At 43.1% G+C, this 12,537-nt stretch overlaps 1 protein-coding gene across 1 annotated transcript in view; it reads right to left on the bottom strand.

Annotated features, from left to right (window-relative positions):
• The window catches only part of LOC126474605 (LIM domain only protein 3-like), a 1,048,859-nt gene that overhangs the window by 210,824 nt on the left and 825,498 nt on the right, over nucleotides 1-12,537 (bottom strand). The window contains exon 5 of the mRNA XM_050102081.1: nucleotides 12,313-12,438. Within this exon, the coding sequence (XP_049958038.1) occupies nucleotides 12,313-12,438 (126 nt within the window). The remainder of the gene's footprint in view (nucleotides 1-12,312; nucleotides 12,439-12,537) is intronic.

The following is a 12,537-nucleotide window of genomic DNA, read 5'->3' as shown; positions in this document are numbered from 1 at the left end:
TTGGCGCTCCCCACCAGTGCACGAGTTTTATTTGGAGGAGATGTATCGCAGCATGAAGAAATTTGAAAAGTTGCGCCACCGTAGATGTCGTTTGCTAAGTACTCTTGCCTTTCTAAAGAGATGTCGTTCCGAGAACGTTGTTCCAAATTTTGCTAAGGTTATGCATCACATCGATTCTGCAGCAGCCAAGAGAATCAAGAAACGAGCCAGCCTCGCATTGGTACGTGAGAGAGTGCAATTCACCCGCCGGAGCCTTGAGTTTATCTCACAGGAATTACTCAAACTACATTTGCAACTGGCTAGTAAGTTTACTTCTTGTTCCTGGGATTGGATTGATGGTGTCACCTGGGTGTCAGCTGATTCCGCCCATAAGAAGGCTACGGGACGTCAAACAGCTAAGTTCTCACGTCTCCTTGACAAACCATCTCTGCAGGTTCCGTGCAAGACTGTCATCAATTTGAGTGGCATGGTTTTGAGTGATGATGCAGTCTCGGTTTTGCAGAAAGGTCTCAACTTCGCTCCCACCCCCAAGTTCACTCCAGTCGCAGAAATTGTTAGTGCTGTTGAACAGGTTGCAGCTCGACTTCCGCCAGAATCAGCCGAGGAAATACGTCGTGAAACTTGTCGTGCGTTGACGAAATCCAAGCCAACGAAGTCAAATATCAGCAGTAAAGAGAGGGCGGCCATTCGTGATCTGAGGGAGCGCTCTGAAATTGTTGTCTTACCGGCTGACAAAGGCAATGCTACAGTTGTTGTCTCCCATAAGGACTACACTGATAAGATGCAGAGCCTGCTAAATGACGATTCCTACCGGAAGATCAGCGTTGACCCTACAAAGAAGGTGGAGAACAAGACGAGGGCGCTTCTCAAGGACGCAGATTTACCGGAGGGTGACGCTAAGAAATTGTTACCCCAAGGTCCGGTACCGCCTAGACTATATGGACTCCCGAAGGTTCACAAAGAGGGGATACCATTACGCCCCATTGTCAGCACCATCAGGGCACCTACATATTTGTTGGCCAAATACCTGACGGGAATATTAAGTCCTTATGTGGGTAAATGCCCTCATCACATCCGTAATTCCGTGGATTTTGTTAAACGCCTTGACAGCTTCAGGTTGGATGAGTCAGATATCATGGTGAGTTTTGACGTCGTTTCCTTGTTTACGAGGGTACCCCTGCGAGAGTCACTAGAATTGATTAGTCAGAAGTTTGACGAGAAGACCACTGAACTTTTTAGGCATGTCTTGACTTCCACGTATTTTCTTTTTAATGGAGAATACTACGAACAAACGGAGGGAGTCGCCATGGGTAGCCCACTCTCACCGGTGGTAGCGAATTGTACATGGAGAACTTCGAGGAGGAAGCCTTGTCGTCATCCGTATGGAAACCTACTTGCTTTTTCCGTTACGTGGACGACACGTTCGTCATCTGGCCACATGGTATGGATAAACTCCTTGACTTCCTTACACATCTAAACTCCATACACCCCAACATCAAATTCACTATGGAGACTGAAACGGAGGGTAAATTACCTTTCCTTGACGTCTTGGTCAAGAGAAGGGCTGACGGCACCCTAGGTCATGGGGTGTATCGGAAGACTACGCACACTGATCTGTATTTGCACGCAGACAGCTGCCACCACCCTTCACAGAGGAATGGGGTACTTAAAACTCTAGTACATAGGGCGCGCACTATCTCTGACGCAGAGAGTCTACCCCAGGAATTGGAACATCTGAGAACTGTATTTCGAGAAAATGGGTACTCAGAGTGGCAGATTCAACGTGCTCTCCGCCCAACCACTGCAGCACAACCTCTTGAGATGGATGAAGTCACGAGGGAGGAGGTAGGCACTGCATTTATTCCATACACAGGCGCACTCTCGGGGAAAATCGCTCGCATTCTGAAGAAACACCGGGTCGGAACTGTGTTTTGTCCTCCAAATAAAACTCGTGCACTGGTGGGGAGCGCCAAAGATGACCTCGGTTTGAGGAAGGCCGGCGTGTACCAGATTCCGTGTCAATGTGGCAAGTCGTATATTGGTCAGACGATGCGTACCGTCGAGGATCGATGCCGTGAACACCAGAGGCACACTCGCCTGATGTATCCGAGCAAGTCGGCGGTCGCTGAACATTGTTTGTCGGAAAATCACGCCATGGAATATGACCGCACGAGGATTCTGGTACAGACGTCGAGATACTGGGACAGCGTTGTTAGAGAGGCCATCGAAATTCGCACCAATGACGACCTCATAAACCGTGACTGTGGCTATAATCTTAGCAAGGCTTGGGAACCAGCGATCGGGTTAATCAAGAGTAAATCGAGCAAACGTATAGTTGTGACGACCACGGCGGACAGAGCTATCACTCCGACGTCATCTCAGACGCCGTCGCAATCTGTTCCACCGCGCGACCGTGGCGCGGGGCGCGGACGGCGGAGGGAGCGCGCCGCGGTTGGAGGGTATTTAAATCGGCCGCCGCCGCGACCGAACCCAGTTCCCTCTGAGCAGCCATAGCGTACGGATCTCCGTGCCGGCACGTTCACAGGAGCTCAGTCCGTCAGTTCACCTGATGATGGCGACATGTATGATCGCCGAAATATTGTGCCCGTTGGACACTATAGACCGGCAGCACACCCGTGGATATTTTGACTATCAAATACGCCGGGAGAAACTCAAGAATCACAGTTGATTAATATTTCATGCAAATTGTCTGGACTGTGATGAATTACAGCTCCACATTGCGGTGAAAACCATACAATTGTCGTCTAGTGGTGAATGGCAGAACTCTTCGAAATCTTTGTGAGCACATGAGGTTGGAGAAAGGCCGCCAAGCCGTAACACCAGACCAACACAAGCCACCGCCACCGGGAAGCCAGTGTGAGCCGCTGCTGACGTGTTAAAAGACCTGTGATGCAGGACATGTCAGATACTAAGCCGATAAGAACAGAATTTTTAGTTTATAGTTAATGTTTATGGGGTGTGAACGTATGTATAAGGAAATGTAACACAAAATTGTACCTCTGCATAGTCTGAATCACGAGGAAGGTTTGTGATAAGAACACTAAGCAATAGTTCACCCGACTGCAGCATCATGATGGCGCTAGATACTCCTACCTGGAGGCTGGAACAAGCCCAAGCCAAACTGGTGCTGCAGTCAGGCAACCTGACAGCACGGTAGCTCAAAGCTCTCATCACTGTCTCAGGCTGTTACTCTAAATGCTACTTACATATAGAATAGGTAAATTCGAGACTCCTGAGAACTTTACTGCTGAGTCTCGCTTAAATTATTTAACTTACAGAGAGGTGGCAAAAAGTCATAGGACACATTCTAACATCATGTCGGACCTCCTTTTGGTCGGAGTAATTTAACAGCTCGATGTGACACGTACTCAACATGTCGTTGGAAGTTTCCTGCATATATACTGAGCCACGTTGCCCCTACAGCCGTCCCCAACTGCGAAATTGCTGCCGGTGCAGGATTTTGTACTCGAACTAACCTCCCATTATATCCCATAAATATTCGGTGGGATCCATGTCGAGTGATCTGGATGGCCAAACCATTCTCTCGAATGTCCAGAATGTTCTTAAAACCAACTACGAACAATCGTGCCCTGGCGACTTGCAGCATTGCCATCCATGAAAATTCCGTCGTTGTTTGGGAACATGAATTCCATAAACGGCTGGAAATGGTCCCCAAGTAGCCGAACCTAACCATTTCCAGTCAATTATTGGTTCAGTTGCATCAGAGGACCTAGTCCATTCCATGTAAACGCAGCCCACACCATTACGGAGCCAACACCAGGTTGCACAGTGCCTTGTTGACAATTTGGGCCCACGGCTTCGTGGAGTCTGCGCCACACTCGAACCCTACCACCATCTTCTATTAACGGAAATCGGTACTGATCTGACCAGGTCACAGTTTCCCAGTCGTCTAGGGTCGAAACGATATTGTCATGAGCCCAGGAGATGTGCTGTTAGCAAAGGCACTCGCGTCGGTCGTCTGCTGCTATAGCCCATTAACGCCATATTTCACCGCACTGTCCTAACGGATACATTCGTCGAACGTTCCACATTGATACCGGTGGTTACTTCATGCAGTATTGCTTGTCTGTTAGCACTGACAACTATTCACAAACGCCGCTGCTCTCTGTCGTTAAGTGAAGGCTGTCGGCCACTGCTCTGTCCATGGTGAGAGGTAAGGCCTGAAATTTGGTATCTCGGCACACTAGACACTTTGGATCTCGTAATACTGAATTCCCTAATTTTTTCAGAAATTGAACGACCCATATGTGTAGTTGCAACTACCATTCCGCGTTCAAAGTCCATTAATTACCGTCGTCCGGCCATAATCACGTGAGACACCTTTTCACATGAGTCAGCTAAGTATAACTGACAGACCCGCCATACGCTGCCCTTTTTACGCCTTGCGTACGCGATAATACCGCCATCTGTACATGTGTTTATAGTTATCTCATGACTATTGTCACCTCAGTGTATATGAAAGTAATGATAACAGTTACTTAACATAGTTCTCTGAGTTTTAGTGCTACCAGTGTGAAGCTGGGACAGGTTGCTAGTATTTTATATAAAGCCCCTAAAAGAGAAAAACAGTACACTGCTTAACTATGTATCAGTGCCGGGAATCAAGTGTCTAGAAATGTGTAGTTATTTGAAATTTACATGACTTCTTAAATTGAGCCGTGTAAATGACATATGCCAGATGTATTAGTATAAAATGCCTAGAGAGATGTAAGACACCTAAATAATTTTTCAGCTTCAGCCACTACAAATTTTGAATACAGTTGCAGATCAACAAATGTCATACAACGTAATAATTTAACTCTTCTGAAAAATTCTTGGATACTGTTGGTCTGTCAGAGAACCTTACCAGTTGCGTTAACCGCGCGTTTCATCCCTAGTTTATTTAGGCATTGCAGGAGAGTTACAGAAATGTTCATCGAATTCTAATTCGGAAGGCGCTAGAAGAAAGCTTCTGTGGTTTACGGTGTGCCTCATCTCAATACTTGGGGAATCCATGTTCCTATACCTGTCAAGAACCATATTAATTCCTCATTTCGCATCTCGTATAATGACAGTGGGCATAAAATTAGGCCATTTACCGAGGATTAGTGGAAAGTATTTCTTGTTATGGGTCATGTAGGAGTGAAACAGAAAGGGGACATACATTTTATTGTTAGCTTACCATCAGTGTGAGTTTAGGAATAATTTTGATGATGATACGCCATTTTCGGTAACAAAATTTTATTTTCTTGTTTTAGATCGACCAAAACTTCGCTTTCAAGGACTCGTTGACCACATCCACTTCCGTTAAGCACATAGTGGTAAATAAACGACATAGTTGTTTAATAATAGTTGAAAAAAGATGTCTCGGACGAGATAAACGAAGTACATAATTATTAATGCTTACCTGCATTTGACGATGAAATATTCCTGTTCTGCACCAGTGAAAATCTTCCTTATTTGCATTTATACTTCAAATAATGTAACAGCTTATGACCGGTCTGCAGTGTTCAAATGATACAATACGTAGCAGATGAAACAAAATTACTCTGTGAAGTTAAAGATTACTTTTAAATTCTTGGATGCACTGTGCATCATAGCGTGCGTAAATGAAGGTAATCATTAACAAAAGTTTATTTATTTTACTTATCTCTATCGGGATAATTTTTCGCGTAAACTAATAACTATGTCGTTAACTGAGTGCTAGATGATAAACTGAGGCATACACAACAACAAAATGCCACTGTATTCCTTAAGTATAGAGTTGTAGCCTCGAAATGTGTTTAGAAAGAGGAAGAATAGAATATTTTGACTGCAGCGGCGTATTATTAACAAAAATTTCCTATCCTATAAGTTTCTGTCACGGACTGTCCCCGACTAAATGTCCGTCAATAAAGCACCGATGTAAGTTTGCCCTCTAGCGGCTATCGCAAACCATGCTAATCACTACAGAAAAACGAAAGCTATTATCTAATTTCTAAATAGTTTATTTGTTACATAAACTGCAACAGAACATATCACTGACCGATTTCAAAACATACATTATAAATGGTTTATATGAAATAATGTGAAAATTATATATTATTTTTAATTTTGTTACATCGAGTAACCTCCGCTACAAACGTGCACGTGCAGTGGTTTGTGGACTAGACATGGACTGTAGATGAAACATATCCGCCTTGCTACATTAGGTCAGTTCATACTAGTTTAGAGAGAGCGCCGTTTCCAAGCATGTTAAATCATATCCTCCCATTACATTCATTTCATGTTTGTAGATGTTATGTGACAAAACTCTGTTTCCAGTGTTAGTTAGTAGCTCTTATTGTGTTGTTATACAAACTGAAGGTCTCAGCTCGTACGTCAGCCGTGTTCGGTACTGCAGTCTATGAAATAAAAAACTACTAGTAAATCGTGAATATCCACACTTGGAACCGGAATTTATCCTCCAATACATGCAGTGAGAGTATTACAGCAACAGATTTTCTACACTCACGATTCAGTTTGAAAACCGACGATGTATGCCTATGCCTGCACGGCATTCCGGTCAAAAAAACCTGTAGACTTTCAGTCATCAGTACCATACTGGCCTAATTGCGAGAGTTACATTTGAACGAGTGGAGCTCAAATTCTCTTCCTGAGATTCCAGTAATTTTCGTGGTGTCCCTAAATCACTCAAGCTGAATACCGGAACGGTACCTGCTGCATTCTTGTTAGTAGAAGGTATTTCACCAACGATGTTACTATCTTTGCTAACAAGTCGATAAACCCTAAAATTTCTGTAGTGTTGTCTTAAACATGCAGCAGATCTGTGACTGAGCGGAAGTAAGCTTGTGTGCTTAGAGGGCGCACTTTAGTGACCCCAACTTAAAGGGTAACTTGTGTCCCACATTCTCCGGAGCAGTCGACTCTTTCAGCACAGGTCTGGTTGGCACTTCGCCAGCTGTAGAGGAGAGTATCTGCGCGGCAGAAAATTAAACTGCTGACATTAGCATTCCGATGGGGAACAAGATCTCCTACTGTGTGCATCGTACAAATTGCTCTCTCGGCCTTGAGACGTTGCCACCAAAAGATTGGGAGACTCGTCTTGAGACCCGCAGGGTGCGATACATGTGATTCAGACAGTGCTTACGACCAGCAGTAGAACTCTGGGGGCAATGGTTAAAGGGAGATTGTGCTTATGTTGCCCGCTCTTCGCTTCCTTCCCCAGATGCCTGAGCGCGGGGTGGAGCTATAACCCACTCCTCCTCACAGCTCTATGAAAGGGATAAAAAAATTGTTACAAAAGGTTTGTGGCAGTGTGTCTAACGTTGTTCTACTGGCGAGTAAAAATCTTTGCATAATTAACATTTTTGTGTATTGTGCAATCGCATTGTTTCCACAAAGCAAATCTCATCTCCATCCCAGGAGCGAGTAAGTGAGCAGTGTGTCGTGCGTCCTACACGTCTCCATCCCCCCATCCTCTGCTCCAGTTCCTATTTAAGATTACTCGCTACTGAAACTACAGGAAATTAACTTCAGTTAAGCTATAAATACAATATTATAAATAATTAAAGCCAGTTTATTAGAAATATTCAGATTACTCCTTTTTATTAATTTCCTTTATGATTATTATTGAGACTTAAGTATATACCATATACATATAAACAATAATAAAAATATTAACATTTATAAGCTGATGACTTTGTATTAGTGACAAATTCGAAAGGCGAGCTACAAAAATCAATTCATTTTTTCAACTTAAATTGATATAATTATAATTTTAAACTGCCAATAAATAAAACTATGACATTCTTTAGGAAATAGCCAGAATGAAACAAAATTGTAGGTGATGATCATATTTTGGAAGAATTTCAGCATATTTATTACCTACGGAGGTATATTACTGTGGATGGAGATAATGATGGTGACACTGAATTACGGAGATATCAGAATAAATGTGGCATTGTAAGCTGAACATCAAAAAATTCACGAACAGTCACAAAAATTAAGTTATGTAAAGTGATGGCTGTACCTGTTCTATTGCGTGGCAGTGACTCCTAGGTTATGAAGAACAGAGATTCTAGCCACGTTCAGGGGGTTGAAATGAAATTTTTAGGGTCAGTCTAAGGTTGCTCTAGGCTGGACAGAGTTCCTTATGACAACATTAGACAAGAAATGAATATTTTTGCAGTAAATGACAAAATAGAACAACATAAAAAATTGGGAGAAACACGCAGAACGAATGACAGAAACAAGGATCCCAAAGATTATCTTACAATACAAACCAAACCGAAAGAGAGAAATAGGACCGGCAGTTATAAGGTGGAGCTGAGGCCAAAAAGGTCGGTAGATCTAATCTGTGAAAGGCAGGAATAGTAGTAGTAGTAGTAGAAGAAGAAGAAAAAGAAGAAGAATAAATGCAAATTGCAACCATCCTGTGACAACATCTGTAAGTTCTTTGCCGAAATCGGTGCGTTGTCAGTAAACGAACTTTTGCGTGTACAGGCGGAGATAACGATTCTTTACAGTAGGCCTTCTCCCTCGAGGTAGTAAAGAAAAACAAAGTCGAGAAACAGTCGGCTATTGACTTTCGCGGTTCTCATAAATATCTTTAGAAACAAAGTGGTCATAACACCTATCGTACCATGACTAATTAATTTATCGATCTCGTGTAAAACACCCCGAGAAATCTACGGAAAGTCGGCCGAAACAACGGGTCCCACGTCTGTTATCATGACAAAACACTACTGTCACACACCACCTTCTCCTGCCACATTTGCGTAACATGAAGATTAATGTTCCGCGAAGAATGTCAACTGCTTCGAGAGTTTTTTGCCACGAAAAACAGTGTTACAGAAAAAAAAATTCAGCTGCAGTTTGTTACAGTGCTCGTCCTGAACGGCGAATGAGAAGGTATGTGCCTTTCTCGCTATCGCAGCTCTAAGCACACTGACCTACTGCATAAGTCAAAGTAGCGTATGTTTCTTTTCATTCATCACTTCCCATGTTGAAGAAAACAGAGGTTGCTTCTAGGACAAGCTATGTGAAAATTTTAATAGTCTATTGGATACTTCAAATTAAAAACTTTGTTTGTTGTACGGTTTTTAACGATTCATTGGCATAAAGGGCTTACTTAGTAATCGTTATACTCTTGTCTTGGTTGCCAAACATTTTCTTTATTTTTATATGCCGCGCTATGGGTTACCTCGTCATCTGATTTTTTGCATTAATACACAGCATCTTATCACTCGTAAACAACCCATTTCAACATTGGAGCTCAAACTCTTACTTACTTAACATGCTAAACGTACATAGCATCAAAGATTCTAAAGAGGCTATATGAAAACAGTGGTGAATAAATCAGCACGAATAACTTATTTATTTCAACGCAGTTGTTAATATACGGTCAGTAGTACGCCGGTAGCAGCTCAGTAATTTCGTAGCTGACTAACTCTTTGTCATTAACGTTGACGCCTCTTCTGCCTCTTGAGTATTTTATAGCCCAGTTTTCTTGCTACTTTGAAGTATATATAATTATGGAATCATATAGGAATGTAACCTTTATCTTACTTTTCTGTTCCTTCTTTAAGAATTTTAGCACACCTGCTTTTGAAAAATTGATTGGACCTTTGCATCTGGCCTATGAACTGTGTCTATGAATGGCGTTTTCTTCTAGTCCTTGGAACGGCAGAAACCGACATGGTCACTGCGATAGTAGTTTATATTAGTGCCAGAGCGGTATCTCAGCGTATTCGGTCAGGAGATAGCCATCCCCTGTAATAAAAAAATAAGTACAATTCTCATCGACGGAATGTGAAAGATATCGTGGGACATCAGCACAGAGCCACTGATGAAAAGTAATGAAGGAATAGGTCGAGAGAAAAATGGTTAGCGTCGCTTTCTTCGTTGGGTTCGAATCCTGGTACCTCCTCAGATTTTCTCCTGATGTAGGGGGTCCGGTACGGGGTCCACTCAGCTCGTGTAAGGCCAAGTGACCAACTGCTATAATAAAGAAAGAGCTGCATCATCAGGATTCGTCTCGCGGCAATAAACGGCTGGAGGGATTGGCGACTTGCTGATCACAGGTCTCAGGATCGCAGGTCGCTCCTCGTACTGCCTTTAAGGCAGCTGGTGTGTATTTCACTTAAAAAATCTCTCATTGCAAAGTGGATAGTTTCTTTACTTCTCTCTGTAGTTTCCCACTGAAAAAACTGAATCGTTACCAAGGTTGTATATTGTTGTTTGTAAGCTACGGAGACTGTACAAGGTTTTCCAGACGATTGATAATTAGTGCTGCACTGGGACCTGATCGCTTATTTACGGTTTTTAATCAGTAGTCGTCTTAATTGACAGGCTACCTCAGTAAGAACCAGACGTGACTAAATGTTTCATCGCCTTTGATATCCGAAAACACCAGTTCTGTGAACACACGCAAAATGTTCACTGTTTGAGAAGTGTTCAAAAAATACGCTTTAATGAAAGTAACGTTTCCAAAATAATTTTATCCAGTTCCCATTTTTTTCTGTATGTTGATGTACAGGGGCACCGCCACAGGTTGCGTGGTGAGTGATTTACTTCGATCGTCCTCATTCTTTGGACGTGAGCTTCCTCATCTGTAACGTCTGATCAGAAATACCCAGACACCACTATATAATGTGTGATAGACCACTGGCAGTCAAGAGAGGCGGACCTCTCAATACAAGGAGGCGGGAAGAAGTTCTAACAGACAAATGGGACTGTAGGGAGAGCTCAGAGACTTCGAACGTGCACTTCTCATTGTATGTCACCTGAATAACAAATCCATTAGGGACGTTTCTACCTTTGTAAAGCGGCCCACATCGACTGTTGGTGATGTGACTGGGAAGTGGAAATGTGAAGAAACAACGAAATGTAACCAGACCGGGCAGACCTCGTTTATCGACAGGCGAGGACCGTCGAGCGTTGCGGAGTGCGGTTGTAAAAAATCACGTGAAATCAGCCGGCGAAATCACTCTTGAGTTCCAGTGCTACCAGTAGGTCAGTCAACGGTGTGCGCAGGGATCTAAAGAGAATCACGTGCAGTGGTCAAGCAGCTACTTACTAAGCACACATATCAGTAGCCAATGCTAAGCGGTGGTATGAAGTGTAACGCTGCTGGAGAGCGCATGACTGGAAACGAATGTTTTCGAATGATGAATCATGCTATATACCCTGTCGAAATTCTATGGAAGAGTTTAGGTTTGGCAAATGCCTTAAGAAAATTACTGTCATCATATGGGGTGCCAACTGTGGAGTATTATGGAGGTGGTGTTACAGTGTGGGAATGTTCTTCGTTATTTGAGTATGGTCCCATTCTTGTGCTTAATAAAACGATAAATGAAGCATGTGAACACATTTTACAGCAATGTGCGCTGTGTACTATAGTAGAACAGATGAAGACGACTGTGTCACCATGCTAATGCACCCCGTCATAAATCAGCATCTGCGAGGTAGTGGTTTGTGGACAATAACATTCCAGAAATGGACTGGACTGCTCATAGTTCCAGTCTGAAGACATTGCAACAGGTTTCGGATTAGTCGAATTCAGATCCCAAGGTCCAACGAAACTATCTTAAAGATCATTTTACTGCTGTTCCTCCAGAGACATTCAGACACTTCATTGAGAGTGTACTCGGCAGAGTTCAAGCCATCATGAAGGCGGAAGATGGACATACCCACATGTTAATGACCACTAATGGGTCTCCGATACTTTTCATCAGTGTATCTGAAGCCTTATCGGACGATATTCGCGTCTGGAGACCTAAATCAGCTGAAATAAAAAAAGTAATATGCGGATTATGGCTGTCGCCGCGTCTCATCCAGGCTTTGCCTGCATTTGTTAAGTTCTCCTCATACATAAACTTGTGAATTTGTAATGAGATGTGAGGCAACCAGGTGCATCAGTTTCTTGCAGAACCTCGCTTTGAGACAAATGATTAAACAAAATTAGAAGAGGCTGTGGAATGCCCGAGTGTTCTAAATGTTACCCAACAATTTAATGTACAGTGTAAAGAACTCAAGCCGAGGTTGAGAACACCAAACAAAATTTTGAACTGATAAGCTATTCTAATAGTTAAACATTGTATGGTCGGTGAATAGTTCTCTCGCACAATTTTCTACTTTTCCATTTGACTCTTTTATGGCCAACGAAGCAGACAGAATAAAATGACGTGGCTTCGTGGAAAACAGACTGGTCGCCTTCTCCTTAGTGAATTTACTTGACTGAGTTTCGCTGAATATCTCCGTTGCTGAAATGGTCGCCATAAGTTACTTTACGGTTGGGACCGCACTTACCTGTGGTTGCACTGCTGGCAGGCGAAGCACTCGAGGTGGTAGACGTTGTTTCGCGCGCGCATCACCATCTCGAAGGCGGGGATCACCTTGGAGCACGCCGCACAGTGACCCGTGTTGCCGAAAAGCCTATAAGCACACAGACCATGTTCTACACTAATTTTCAGATGGACATTGGGGAATACAATAACACGAGATTAAGCTTAATAAAAACACAGTGTTCCACAC

The sequence above is a fragment of the Schistocerca serialis genome, chromosome 4 (assembly GCF_023864345.2).
Source record: "Schistocerca serialis cubense isolate TAMUIC-IGC-003099 chromosome 4, iqSchSeri2.2, whole genome shotgun sequence".
In the NCBI taxonomy this organism is placed as follows: Eukaryota; Metazoa; Arthropoda; class Insecta; order Orthoptera; family Acrididae; genus Schistocerca; species Schistocerca serialis.
This window is presented reverse-complemented; position numbering and strand designations above follow the sequence as displayed.